Here is a 14,235-nt window from a genome sequence, read left to right as displayed (position 1 = left end):
GCTTAACTAACCCTCGGAGGCTGCTTGTTGACCGAGTGCGAGAATGTGTTTATAGAAGCTGAGCATACAATGACCATGTCAGACGGAACTATTGTTCGCTCGCGATTTTATTGATGTACGTGACGTTACACATTTCTAAGCTAAAAGCATACAGGGATTGACAATATCCCAAATGTGCTTCAGGAGTTTTATTTGTATCAATGCTCCACAAGTAAATGCAAATGTAAATCTAAATCGTTATTGGAATGATCTAGCGTCCAGAAACCTATTTATTTGATAGATTTTAATTGTCATCTATATGAGGTATATTTATATTCATGCCGCTATCCGGAAATTGATCTTAAAACGCTTGAACTTAGGACCCAAGAGCACGTGACTTTTTGGTTGAGAGTGCGGCTCAGATCGACCAACAATTGTTGAATTGAAATCATGATGACTTTTTTGCATGGTAAACTGAAAATTTGTGTATCTTTCTGTGCAAATAATTGAGCAATATCGTGCAGCACCTTTACTGAGGGCGTCGAGAAGGTGAGATGCACCTCTACGGTGTATAATGTATGCCGCGATCTGTGCAGGGAAAGTGCCAATAGAGAAGGTCTCGGTATATACACACAAATGACGTCATTCCAACGCCTTTGCCTTTCTCTTCTTTCTTACCCACAAAGTTTATTGTGTACGTATTATGGCTCGACGTTAAGAGACATGCGACGGTTCGCCCAACCGGCTATTGCCTGGGGACACTCTGACGCAGCCTTTTGCAGCCGCTTGTTGATGCAGACACAAGCTCTGGAAAGGATCGAGGAGTGGGGGGAGATGGGGCTTCAAGTGCTTCCCTTGCAGTTGCCATCGAACGACACCAGTTGCTTACATCGACCTCCGATCAATCGGAGCGTCCGTGATAAGCAATTGTGATTGTGTAATCTCACATGGGACAGAGCACCTCAATTACTTTATATTCCTCGATATAGCCTGGAATTGATTGAGGGAGAAGCGGGGTCAAGCTTAACAGGTGCTTCGGAAATACGCTATATACCCAAACCTCCAGCTTCCGGCCTCAGAGCTTCATCAAAACGTTCGCAAGCACGCAATCTTTCCTCAATTGATACGCTTTCTCCACTCTTAAAAGAACGTTCCTCTTGATCCAAATTTCATCCAGCGCGGAACATTCGAGAGAGGAGGATTTGGCCACTGAAAACATTCCTCGTCAACCTCATAGCAGAGCGGAATCATGTCGGCACAACAAGCTCTGGCCGTGATATATTTCGGCGAACACTTGGAAAAGGTTGCTCGCATAATCCCCACTCCGGGTGAAAATCAAGTGCTCGTGAAGGTCACCGTTGCTGGACGTGAGTGCCCCAATCCGATGGCATAGAGGACACGGACCTGATTCCTGAATATTTTAGTAAATCCAAGCGACCAAAAAGCCAGAGACTACGACATTTTTCAATGGTCCCACCGTTTGCCAGCAGTCATTGGAAGTGATGTTGTTGGCTCGGTTGTGGCTGCTGGACCTGGGTCTCATCATGGCGACTTGCCTCCAGGAACCCGCGTCATGACCGAGTCCAATTTACACGGCACCAATGATGAAACCGCTCTGCAAGAGTACGTAGTTGCCGACGTACCATTTACTGCCCGTGTTCCAGACAATCTTTCTGATGCAGACGCGGCCGTCTTTCCCACCAATGGCGTCACTGCTGCTGTGGCACTCTTTGACGAATCTGGTCTGAAGATCCCGTTTCCATCAACTCCTGCATCAGCTAGCTTCGATTATAAGTCGCAAACGTTGTTGATCATGGGCGGTGGGAATGTCTCCAAGCTTGCAACACAGTTTGCCAAAGTCGCTGGAATTGGGACCATTATTGTTATTGCTGGCTCGTACCATGCCGTAGAGCTTAGAGCCTACGGGGCGACACATGTGATTGACCGCAAATTGTCAGACGAAGAAATCTTTTCCAAGGTCCGTGAGATAGTTGGCGACGACCTCATCTACGCTTTCGATGCTGTAGGTGCGCCCAATACAGTCAATCTCGCCGTGTCACTCCTGTCAGACTCCAAAAAAGGCTCCCTTGCTAAGGTCCTTCCGACCCCACCCGATGCAGCAATCGCACAGAAGAAATCGAATGGTTTCGATGATCTCATGGTCTTTGGATCGTCTCATGCACATCCTGAAGTAGGCGCCCTCTTCTGGAAGGCTCTTCCTACATGGATTGAAAAGGGTCTCGTGAAGCCTTTGAGATATGCTGTTGTGCAGGGTCTTGACGTAGACAAGGTAAATCTCATCCTCAATGATATGCGTGACGATAAGAATAAGTCCCGGTGGCACGTTCGGATCTAATGTTTAGTTTTCTCTTAAACCCTGACATTTTCTTGGATTGGTGTTGATCTTTTCTGCAAGTCACATAATTTAATTTGTAGCATCGCTTTGGCAATGATATAATTTCACTTTTTGGGCACCTCAAAACAGGGGAATTTCACGCTGCTTATAAGGCACATAATAAGATTATTAAAAGACAAGGCCGGGATTCAAATTGATATCCTGGTCCCTAATTGCCCGACTTGTCAAGGTCATCACGCAATATCTTAACCTGTTTCTTGATCTCCCGCCAGAGAATGTATTTGTTCAGCTCATCCTCTTCCACGAAAGTCACCGTTTCCCCATCGGCCGCCGCAATAGAAAGCAAAGCAGCTACGAATGCTTCCTGGATATAAGCAAAACTGAAGTCGTCGGTAATTTTGGCAATTGCTTTGCACAGCACATGCGGGAAGTCAATGTCCTTGTTGTCAGAGAGTTTCCGCTGCCAATACTCGCAATATTTTACTCGCTCCGCTTCATTGGGGTTCGGAAACAAGTACTTCCTGTCAAAGCGACTCGGCCGCTTGGAGATACCCGGGTCGAGACGCTCAAGATGGTTCGTGCTACCTACCATCAGGATTCCATCATTGCTTGACAACCCGTCCACCTCATTCAAAAAGAAGCTTCGGACACTGTCTGAGACGATACTATCCAGGTCTTCAAACACCAAGAAACAGGGTGCCTCTTGCCTTGCCTTGGAGAAGATTTCGGCGAGCGCCATAGCTGGAGGCAAATATCTAAATCACATTCATCAGTAATGCGGTAGCGTAATGCTGATCACCAAATTGTCGGCTTACCCAGATAGAGTCTTGACGTATAATGTAGGCACAGCAGGCTTTCTGTTGTACAGATCGTGCATCATAGCCTTGATGGAAATGGTCTTTCCATTACCCGGTGGACCGTAGTAAATAAGACCTCTCTTCCAGGGCACGCGAAGCTGAGCATATGTGGACCTAGAGTCGAAGAATCGGCGAGCATCGGTAATGATGGCTTTCTTCATATCAGCGTCAAGAATGACGTCGTCCCACGACGCCTTATGGACGCTTCGCCACAGATCCGCATCCTTGCGCCACATGCTCTGTTCGAACACCCATATCTCGTTGTGGAGTTCATTTGTAAATTTCCCGACCGTATTGATCAGTTGGTTGATTGCATTTTCATCACCGACTATGTAGTTATGTCTGGTTGTGGGATAAGCTTCTTGACCATCTCTGCCATCGACAAAGTAGAGGATGAACTCGTGCCCATTCCAAGAATATAAAAATTTGCCGAAATGCAAACCGTCAATAATTTGACCAGAATCGCCATCAAGTCGACGGCTTGGCGGCACATAAAGACGCCATTTGAGAGACGTCAGGGACGGCTCCTTTGCATCATCAATTGGAACTGCGCTGGCAAGTCCTCTTGCAGCATATTGGATGAGGTTGCAATTTCTTTCTGGGCAGATGATTACTTGTTTTCCAGGATATTGCGATCTGATTGCCTGGAAGATGATGACGTCGGTGTTGACACGTTGAGCTGATGAATGATGAAGGAACTCTGCCGATGGAAGGTCTTGGGATGAGGATACCCGGATTGCAAGGTTATCTTGGTTATACATATTGATTCTATTCACCTATTAATTGTTGTGGTGACTGTTATGATGAGGAAGCAATATCTAGCCTATGTAAACTCTACGACTTGCGGGGTGGATGCACTTTTAAGGGGGTTCATTGTTGCGAGGAGGCTGTGGCAGGTTACATGGCTGGGTGGGTGCCTGTAGCGTTAGCAATATTATCCTTGCACCTGCGCCCGTCCTGCTACATGGTTATGACAAGGATGCCATACGAGATGGCTGGCTGACATTTGAGAGGGGTATCTTTCCCCATACTCAGTGAAGGTAGTAAGAGTACGAGGCTAAGAACATGTATGAGAGCTTCCCACAGCTCGGCTAACGCCTTGATAAACGGAGCCATCTCACTACAATGTACTACGGGAGTACGTACACTTCTACTCCTAGCATCAAATACCTGTATGCAATATTGGTCTTATCAAGGCTTTCTTCTTGCATAACGCTGCCCAATAATAATGTAGAGGCGATGCATATATCGATGCCATCCTTGCATGTTTACTTGAAGCCTTTCATCTGGAAGGGGTCGGAGCGATACGGAATAATGCTCCGATTTGGGACTAGCTTTCATCGTCGAACTACCCCACTTTCCCTATTCGGGAACAGACGGGTGATGGAAACGGAAAAAGGTTGATCCCGAAAAACCGCCCTTTCGCTCGCCGTCTCAAATTTACCGGTGACTCTTGAGAAAAATTCCCCGCCATGCCCCTCAGTTGCATCTGCCTATTTGTGGCTCAAAATGGCTGAGCCAAAACATCTCGCACTTCCCGGCTCCAAGACTTACTCCGGCTTTCGACTCGCCGCTCTTTCCGAGTCGATTGGAGTGTCTGCCGTTCGGGCCATCTGGGTCCACTATGTGGATCTTCACCGAGCCCTGACTGCGGAGGAGGCCGACGTCCTCGACCAGCTCCTCACCTATGGCGAATATCCCGACTCACACGATCAAATATACACGGAGCTTCATGATGTCGTTCGCAATGGGACGGGGTGAGTAATTTGTCCCTTCGGTGTTACAAATGCTCTATACACAATCAGCCACTTATGGCGGCTTTGAGATTGGACGCTCTCCGCTGACCCGTGTGCGAGCAGTGCCAAGCGCTCCGAGTCAAAGATCCTCTTTGTCTCCCCCAGAACCGGAACAATTTCGCCTTGGAGCTCCCAGGCAACTGCTATTGCGCATGTATGCGGCCTGAAAGATGCCGTGAAACGTGTTGAGCGTGGCTTCGCCTTCGCTCTCACCACAGACAAGCCCATTGCCGATATTATGAAGGGTGCCGACTCACTCTACGACCGCATGACGCAAATGATCGGCGAAGAAGAGCCTGAACTTGCTGTCATGTTCTCGGAGCAGTCGCCCGCTCCTGCGTCCATCGTCCAGCTCTACGAGGAGGGCGCCACGCCCCGCGAGGCTATTGAAAAGGCCAACCAGACTCTGGGTCTTGCCCTCGATTCCTTCGAGATTGATTACCTAGTAAATGCTTACGCTAAGGATGGACCACTGGCGCGTGGGCCTTTCGATGTCGAACTTTTCATGTTCGCTCAGGTCAACTCGGAGCATTGTCGACACAAGCAATTCAATGCTGACTGGACGATTGATGGCGAGAAGAAGCCATACAGTCTCTTCGGCATGATCAGAAACACACACAAGGCTAACTCCAAGTATGTTGTCAGCGCATATAGCGACAATGCCGCCGTCTTCCAAGGTGAAAACGGTAGTCACTGGGCCCCGAATTACTCGACTGGCGAGTGGACTCAGACCAAGGAGACTGTTCACTTCCTCGGCAAGGTTGAGACTCACAACCACCCCACCGCTGTCTCGCCGTATCCGGGTGCTGCCACTGGCTCTGGTGGAGAGATCAGAGATGAGGGCGCCGTTGGACGAGGCTCAAAGCCAAAGGCTGGAATGTCTGGCTACAACGTCTCGGAGCTGCTGATTCCTGGCCACAGGCAACCTTGGGAGCTAGATGTGGGCCGGCCAGCGCATATTGCCAGCTCTTTTGATATCATGATGGAGGCTCCAATTGGTAGTGCGGCTTTCAACAACGAATTTGGACGTCCATGCACATCAGGCTATTTCCGAACTCTCCTCACCGAGCTTCCAATTGGCAATGGTCAAAAGGAGATCAGAGGTTACCACAAACCAATCATGATTGCTGGAGGTGTAGGAACTGTGCGTCCTCAACACGCTCTCAAGGACGGCGAACTCGTTAGCCCCGGAGACCACTTGATCGTCCTTGGTGGACCTGCTATGCTGATTGGTCTGGGTGGCGGTGCTGCCTCCAGTATCACCTCCGGTGAGGGCTCTGTCGAGTTGGATTTTGCTAGTGTCCAAAGAGGAAACGCCGAAGTCCAACGCAGAGCGCAGGAAGTGATTAACGCCTGCGTTGCTCAAGGGGACAAGAACCCCATCAATCTCATTCATGATGTAGGCGCTGGTGGGCTTTCAAATGCTCTGCCGGAGCTCGTTCATGATGCCAACCTTGGTGCTACCTTTGAGCTGAGGGAGGTTGACAGCGCCGACAAGAGTATGAGCCCTCTGCAGATCTGGTGCTGCGAGGCGCAAGAGCGTTACGTCTTAGCTGTCGATGAACTGGGTTTGCAGATGTTCAAGAACATTGCTAACCGTGAGCGTTGTGGATTCTCTGTCGTTGGTAGAGCCACGGGCGGAAAGGAGGGCGAGAAGAGACTTATCTTGATGGACCGGGACTCGCAAGAGTACCCTAGGCCTATCGACCTCCCTATGAGCATTCTCTTCGGAAAGACACCTAAGCTTTCCCGCGTTGTCGACTCGCGTAAACTTTCTTTGCCCGTGTTCGACAGCAGCCTAACGACCTATCTTCCCCAAACGCCCACTGATGGTCTTTTGAATGAAGCCGTTTCTCGTGTTCTCAAGTTACCATCCGTTGGCTCCAAGTCCTTCTTGATCACTATTGGTGACCGTACTGTCGGTGGATTGACCACTCGTGACCAAATGGTCGGGCCTTGGCAAGTTCCTGTGGCCGATGTCTCCGTGACTGCGACATCGCTCCTCCCCGGCACCAAGACAGGTGAAGCGATGTCTATTGGAGAGCGGCCCACTCTTGCCTTAATTTCTGGCGCCGCATCCGCCCGTATGGCAGTCGCTGAATCGCTGATGAACCTTGCTGCCGCCGACACCCTCAATGGTCTGGAGCGTATCCGACTCTCGGCTAACTGGATGTCTGCCAGCAGCCACCCTGGCGAGGGCGCTGCCCTGTACGAGGCAGTTGAGGCCATTGGTATGGAGCTCTGCCCCAAGCTTGGAATCAGTATCCCCGTAGGCAAGGACTCCATGTCCATGAAGATGAAATGGAAGGATCAAGCCACGAAGGAGAACAAAGAGGTCACTGCTCCTCTGTCTCTTGTCATCAGTGCTTTCGCCCCAGTTGCGCATATTGACCAGACCTGGACGCCTGCTCTTCGACGGGTTGAGGATGTTGGCGAGACCGTGCTCCTCTTCGTTGACCTTGCTCTCGTTGGCAGCCAGACACACCAAGCTCTTGGAGGCTCTGCCCTTGCGCAAGTATTCAAACAAATTGGCGAGGAGGCGCCTGATGTCCGGGACATTGACACACTTAAAGACTACTTTGACGCAATCCAGCAGCTGCACGAATCTGGTGTCGTTCTGGCGTACCACGACCGTTCTGACGGTGGACTCTTCACTACTCTGGCCGAGATGATGTTCGCTGGTCGCTGTGGCCTAGAGATTGACATTGAAGGCATTGCTGCAAGTTCGGAGACTGCCAGCGTTGTCAAGGCCTTGTTCAATGAGGAGTTGGGTGCTGTCTTCCAAGTGCGGAAGAAGGACGAGATCAACTTTAAGCGCTGCTTCGCCACTTGCGGACCTCCCCACGGTCTCATTCGGAAGATTGGATCAGTTCTTCCGGCCACAAAGCAGGAGCTTACTATTAGATACGGCACCGCTGGACCGATTGTTTACAGAGCTTCTCGCAAGGACCTCCAGCAAAAGTGGGCGTTCACTTCCCACCAGATGCAGCGTCTGCGGGATAATCCCGCTTGTGCTGATGCCGAATACGAAAACATCAAAAATGACTCTGACCCGGGTCTGTCATACAACTTGACCTACAACCCCAAGGAGAATATCCTCCCTCTGACGACGATGATCACATCGATCCCGACTCCATTCACTCAGCGCCCTCGCGTTGCCATCTTGCGTGAACAGGGTGTGAACGGCCAAGCCGAAATGGCGTTTGCTTTCAATGTCGCTGGGTTCGCTGCGATTGATGTTCACATGACCGATATCATATCCGGTGCTGTCTCGTTATCCACCTTCAAGGGTATTGCGGCTTGCGGTGGCTTCTCTTACGGTGATGTTCTTGGAGCCGGTCAGGGATGGGCGAAGAGCGTTCTCTTGCACTCCAACACCCGCGAAGAGTTCAAGAACTTCTTTGAGCGACCCGATACCTTTGCGCTTGGAGTATGCAACGGATGCCAATTCCTTTCCCGACTCAAATCGATAATCCCTGGTGCCGAATCATGGCCCACGTTTGAGCGCAATGCCAGCGAGCAGTACGAAGGACGTGTTTCCATGGTTGAGGTACTTGAACCGCCCACTGCTACCCCCTCTGTCTTCCTGCACGGTATGGGCCGTTCAACCCTTCCAATTGCGGTCGCCCACGGAGAAGGTCGAGCAGTCTTTCCGCCTGAGGTCGAGCCTACTACTCTTCTTCAGCGCGGATTGGTTGGGCTGCGCTACGTCGACAATCGGTTGCAGCCTACTCAGCGCTATCCGTACAACCCGAACGGCAGCCAAGAGGCTGTGGCCGGTGTGCGTACCCCTGACGGTCGGGTTCTGGCTATGATGCCTCACCCGGAGCGTACCATTCTCAAGGAGGTGGGCAGCTGGGTACCCAAGGAGAGGATGGAAGAGTGGGACCAATTCGGCCCGTGGGTGCGCATGTTCAAGAGCGCCCGGAGATGGGTCGGTTAAACGATGATAGTACGGAGTTTTTTTTGGGAATTTGCTTTTTTTTTTTTTTTAGAAGTTTGGAAGCCTTTGGATTCAACACACCCTAGCTCATATGAAACATATATTTCTATATTACTCTAATTGCAGCCCACGTGGAATCAAGTTTGCCCCTTTTCGTGTTTGTTTGTTCGTGAATCCTCAGTTGATCATGGCCATTGTTTGTGCACATCTCTTAAAGGGAAAAAGCATCGCTGGCTTAGAGGACTGAGGTGGATCTGGGTTTTTACTGAACCATCAATACGGGTGAGAAGACGAGCTTAGTGCCCGAAGCCATGTGGATGAACCCCTGTCCTTGGGCATTTAAAGGGGCTTCATCTCATATTAAACCCCTCGTCCCTGCTTCCCGAGCAGAGTGAAGCACGCGAAATGCTATTTCGCTCTCTCATTTAGGTCAACTGAATCACAAAAGTGGATCCTCATAATCCTGGATCCTGGGTTCGATCATTTATTCGCGCCTTTGGCGGAGCTCAGCGTGTAGTAAATAACCAAGCTAACTAAAAATCTCTGAGAATCCCCAATGTGGCTACGTCTAGGTTCTTAATTGTCCAAAATAAACCTAGCACGGTGATGCTTAATGTGCTCACATGAGGTTCTACATACCAAAGGGAAATTACTGAAAGGCAGACAAAGGGAAAAAAAAAAAATTCTAAACGTACGAGATGATGCGTTCGAGGACTGGTATGCGCATGGGGCGCCTGGGCGGGCATATTTCCCTGCATAAGGGTTAGGGACAAGGTAGAGTTCACAATTGCATGGCGACGAGGAATTGCGGGGGAAGATGCAGAATTAAGGGGTTTCTCATGGCCCACTTCGTCCAATCGGACTCGAGCAAGCGAAACGGGGACCCAATTGCCGGTTGCCGGGGTGTTCCCCGATCGGGTAATATGTTGTGGGAAGCTAATCGTGCCTTCCCTTTTAGTTGCTCCGCTTACCGAACAACGCCCTGGGCAACTCCGGACTCCAAACTTCAGCCCAACGACCGATTTTGTCCCTCGTCGTCCTTCTTTTCGCTAAGGAGTGCGTGCCACATCTTGGCCCTTCTTACTTCGCTCTTGATCCTGCGTGCTTCTCACCCTCTCCTCTTTTTTGTGTGCACTTTGGACCTTCGTTCTGGCGCAGTGATCAGAACATCCGGGCCTCGTTCCATGCTGGAACCGAATTGAGAATTACGAGTGGTGCGGTCTTTGAGCTTGAAAAAATGGCGGACGAAGGAGCCTTGGCAAATCATTATCAGATGTTGGAGGAGCTTGGAAGTGAGTGATTGGAAGACACTATAGGAAAGTCATTGGCACACTGGAGTAAATACTGATGATGCGAATTAGGTGGAAGTTTTGGAGTTGTGTACAAAGCAATAGACAAGGCGACTGGGGAAATGGTCGCAATTAAACATGTGCGATTGCCATTGGGAAAGAAGAGAGGATGGCAAGTGAAGCTAACTGGGATAGATTGACCTCGAATCGAGCGAAGACGACATACAGGAGATTCAGCAGGAAATATCTGTCCTGAGTACATGCGCAAGCCCGTTCGTCACGCAATACAAGACTTGTTTTCTACGTGGACATAAGCTATGGATTGTAATGGAATATCTAGGTGGGGGTTCATGCTTGGATTTGGTACGCCCCCAACAATAATGGCGAATTGGTTTTTTGTGTTTGCCGTGCTGACAATTGCAGCTGAAACCGGGACCGTTTAATGAAGGACACATTGCAATCATCTGTCGCGAATTATTACTGGGATTGGACTATCTTCACAAGGAAGGCAAGATACACAGAGACATCAAGGCCGCCAACATTTTACTCGCACAATCAGGGAAGGTCAAGCTGGCCGATTTTGGCGTCGCCGCGCAACTCACGAATATCAAGTCGCAGCGAAACACTTTTGTTGGCACACCATTTTGGATGGCACCAGAGGTTATTCAGCAGGCGGGCTATGACTTCAAGGCGGATATTTGGTCGCTGGGAATAACGGCAATGGAATTGATTAACGGCGAGCCTCCCAACGCAGGCACCCACCCAATGAAGGTCCTCTTCTTGATTCCAAAGGCACCGGCTCCAAGACTACAAGGAAATAACTATAGTCGAGATTTCAAGGACTTTATCGCTTCTTGTTTAGTAAAAGATCCGGATCGAAGGCCGACTGCCAAGGATCTTTTGCGCCATCGGTTTATTCGCAATGCTGGCAAGGTGGAGGCACTGCAGGAGCTGATTGTCCGGCGACAAGAATGGGAAAGTGCCAGAGGCAGGACGCCTCATCCAAAGTTTTACGAAGAGAATATGTCAGTCAAATTTGTCGTCGGAAGGGACTGAGGGGTGCATGTGCTAATGTTTCGCAGGGCCACGTTAGCTCCAAAGGGAGCGCATGATGAGGACGACGATGAGTGGGTGTTTGATACAGTCAAGGCACCTACGATAAGTCCATTGAAGCAAACGCAGCGACGGAGGCAGTTATCTTTGATATCGGATAATTCGCAAGATACTCCAGATCGAGCGCTAAGCCGACTGGACCTCAATGCTGCTCCAACACCGTCACCACCTTCCACAGCACGCCGAGACAAGGGACGGCGAAAATCATCAAACGTTCAAATAATGTCACCATCGCCATCACGCCGGTCTAGTCAACAGAAACAGCCTCTGGTTCCGGCAATAAATTTTGGCAACAGCGGGTCTACCATTCGCCAATTCAAGCGAGTGTCCGATAATTCACCTAATATATCTCCAGACGGATCCGTCTTGGGCACTGATGAGAACCGCCCGCCTTTGGTAGAGAGCGTTACGAAGGAGGGTTTACTCGGTCGGAGAGCATTTTCGAAAGCCATTGATCCTGCTTTCCAAGAGATGCATGCGCAGACATCAGACACTGCAAGGCGTGATGCATTGTCACGTGCGGCCGACGCTTGGAGCGCCATGGATGCGCTAGATCCAGAGGGAGAATATCAGTTGCTGAAGCTGATGATGGAGAAGATTCAGAGGTATTTCATTTCTCCTTGGATTGTCTTTTCCGTTCAATGCTAATTATGGGATTCAGTGACCCTAGACTCTCGGCATCTTTAATACCTGCTGCTCCTCCTACACCTCAGAAGCCAAAGCTCGTCTTGGCGCAGAATAATCCGCACTTGAAAAATGCAAGACGGCGGCAAAATTCTCAAGTCTCTGACTCCGATCCCTGGACAGATAGCCAGTCGACATTTCCTGCAGATTCTGTACCGGGCATGGAACATACCAAGCAGCTCGCAGAAGTCCTGTATGGGCGATGGGCTGAAGGTCTGCAGAATCGCTGGCCAGCATTTTAGCTATGAGAGTCAGGATAGGGCGTCTCTTGTTTCTTTCTCTTAGTTCATCTCTCCGTTATTCCGCGTTTCTCCGCTACTCCCTGCTTATAAAGCTCGCAAGGAGGCGAGGTACATGGGCACTTATTATTTGGCGTTGAATACTGGTGTTGTACCATATTTCTGTTGTATACCAAGGTTACCTTGTTCGCTTTTTTTCCTTTCTTCCTTTTTTTCCGGTTCCCTTTTTTTCTTTTTTTTCCTTTTTTCTGAATTTCTTTTGTCCGTTTCTCTTTTTCTCGCCTCCTTTTCTTCGTCTCACTTTCCCTTCTTCCGTTTTGGACCTTCTTCTCACATCTGGCCTGGAGCATACGGTTTGGCGCATTTTCCTTTTTCTTTTTTATCTTCTTAGCTTCTTATCTTCTTGTCTTTTTGTCTTCTTGTCTATTGGACCGCCAAACGTAAACACTAAACCCATTCACATATCTCCAAGTAGTCCCATGTTATCTACCTACCTTACCTGGCTTACATACCTACATACCTACATATCTAAGGTACATATTATTGTACACTTACCTACCTAGGTACTTACCTTACCTGACTTTACATACGGCTAGTTTACTACAAATTGAATATTCTGCACATTGTGTAATATTTTCTTTCTCCATTCGAGTAAGTCGAGTGTGTACTTTGTTTCCTCACCCTCTTATAAGTTATGCTTTCTTGATATATTACTATAAATTGAATATTCACTTTTGTGTAATTTTTTTATTCTTTATTTGTTCATATTTTTTTGTGGTTCTTTCGTAGTCCTTTTTCCTTGATTCTTTTTGTGTCTCTTTTTGTGTCCTTTTTGTCTTGTCCTTTTTGTCTTGTCCTTTTTGTCTTGTCCTTTTTGTCTTGTCCTTTTTGTCTTGTTCTTTTCTTTCTTTTCTTTTTTTAATGCTGTTGTTGTTATCGTTGTTTTTGTTTTTATTTTTTAATTTTTTTTTGGTTGCGTTTTGATCTTTGGTTTTGGTTTCTTTCTTTTTTTTTTATGTTTTGAAAAAGGTATTTTTCTTTTCTTAAGCAATATCTCGTGCCTCATTTTCCCGTGCTTTTGTGATACTGACTTTTTTCAACTTATCTTGTCTTTCCTTTTTTATTTTGTCAATGATTTTTTTTTTTTTTTTTCATTATGTTTTCGTTCAGAGGGCTGAGGCTCAGTTGATTCATAAGAACGGTGAACCTGCTTGTAAGTTGTTACTGCCCGGACCTGGGTCCAGTCCATTCGATTGATAATTCAGCAATTAGCATCCTTGTCAAGTTGCAACCCTGTAGAGAGGGCTAAAATGCTAACTTACATGGCATCGCTGCATTACCATAACATGATGTCATGACTCATGATTTATAAATGGTGGCTTGTATTTTGTATTTTGTAGATGAATCCAGGAATCCAGGAGGGTGATTAAGTTAATTGTAGCAGTAGCATGATTGTTCAACTATTGATCTTTATGGTTTATATATATATATATAATATATCTATCTAAGAACCGAGGTCCTGAGACACTTGATTCTTGAAATTGCTATATAGTGTATAGTATGTACATTGATAAAATAATAAACTAAATTGATTTACTGTTTACCGTTTGTTGGTTGTATGGCAATGAAACCCTGAGTGGTCTGTTTGTGTGTCGGATGTCCGTTGGGTTTGAGGTAGAGACTGGTGGTCTTTGGTCTTTCATGCAGTGTACCCAGACCAAGTGCGGAATTTTAAAAGTAGGACCCGACCATCTTGGGTCGGTCTTTTGTACATGCTTCCACCGGTCTGGAGGTTAGTCTTTAAGGTAAAGACCACCCCAGACTAGACCGACGGACACCCTAGAATCTGAAGATGCTGAGTGTAATAAAGATAACACAGAACACAGAGATAATAATGATGATAATGATGACAAAATAAACTCAAAATACATTGATTACAGGATTAATCTAGAGTGGGGGATTTTCCGAAGCAAAAAAAA

At 48.1% G+C, this 14,235-nt stretch overlaps 4 protein-coding genes across 4 annotated transcripts; 3 read left to right on the top strand and 1 right to left on the bottom strand.

Annotated features, from left to right (window-relative positions):
* Positions 1–1,228: 1,228 nt before the first annotated feature.
* L228DRAFT_240779 (GroES-like protein) lies at positions 1,229–2,335 on the top strand (the record flags this gene model as incomplete). The annotated part of the gene is made up of 2 exons (XM_018331277.1): positions 1,229–1,346; positions 1,404–2,335. 2 exons carry the CDS (start codon positions 1,229–1,231, stop codon positions 2,333–2,335), a joined length of 1,050 nt encoding a protein of 349 aa, XP_018185790.1.
* A 208-nt stretch (positions 2,336–2,543) lies between these two features.
* L228DRAFT_253983 (P-loop containing nucleoside triphosphate hydrolase protein) lies at positions 2,544–3,953 on the bottom strand (the record flags this gene model as incomplete). The annotated part of the gene is made up of 2 exons (XM_018333796.1): positions 2,544–3,090; positions 3,151–3,953. The coding sequence occupies 2 exons, from the start codon at positions 3,951–3,953 to the stop codon at positions 2,544–2,546; spliced, it is 1,350 nt and encodes a 449-aa protein (XP_018185789.1).
* Positions 3,954–4,672: 719 nt separating this feature from the next.
* On the top strand, positions 4,673–9,062 carry L228DRAFT_232800 (phosphoribosylformylglycinamidine synthase-like protein). Its single transcript, XM_018330607.1, has 2 exons — positions 4,673–4,949; positions 5,052–9,062. Exons 1-2 carry the CDS (start codon positions 4,702–4,704, stop codon positions 8,929–8,931), a joined length of 4,128 nt encoding a protein of 1,375 aa, XP_018185788.1. The 5' UTR covers positions 4,673–4,701; the 3' UTR covers positions 8,932–9,062.
* Positions 9,063–10,168: 1,106 nt separating this feature from the next.
* Positions 10,169–12,259, top strand: L228DRAFT_253981 (Pkinase-domain-containing protein; the record flags this gene model as incomplete). Its single annotated transcript, XM_018333795.1, has 6 exons — positions 10,169–10,223; positions 10,293–10,360; positions 10,416–10,583; positions 10,644–11,245; positions 11,303–11,938; positions 11,995–12,259. The coding sequence occupies 6 exons, from the start codon at positions 10,169–10,171 to the stop codon at positions 12,257–12,259; spliced, it is 1,794 nt and encodes a 597-aa protein (XP_018185787.1).
* Positions 12,260–14,235: the final 1,976 nt, after the last annotated feature.

The sequence above is a fragment of the Xylona heveae genome (assembly GCF_001619985.1).
Source record: "Xylona heveae TC161 unplaced genomic scaffold L228scaffold_10, whole genome shotgun sequence".
Classification (NCBI taxonomy): domain Eukaryota; kingdom Fungi; phylum Ascomycota; class Xylonomycetes; order Xylonales; family Xylonaceae; genus Xylona; species Xylona heveae.
The sequence above is the reverse complement of the archived record's forward strand: the minus strand, read 5'-3'. Positions and strand labels throughout refer to the sequence as shown.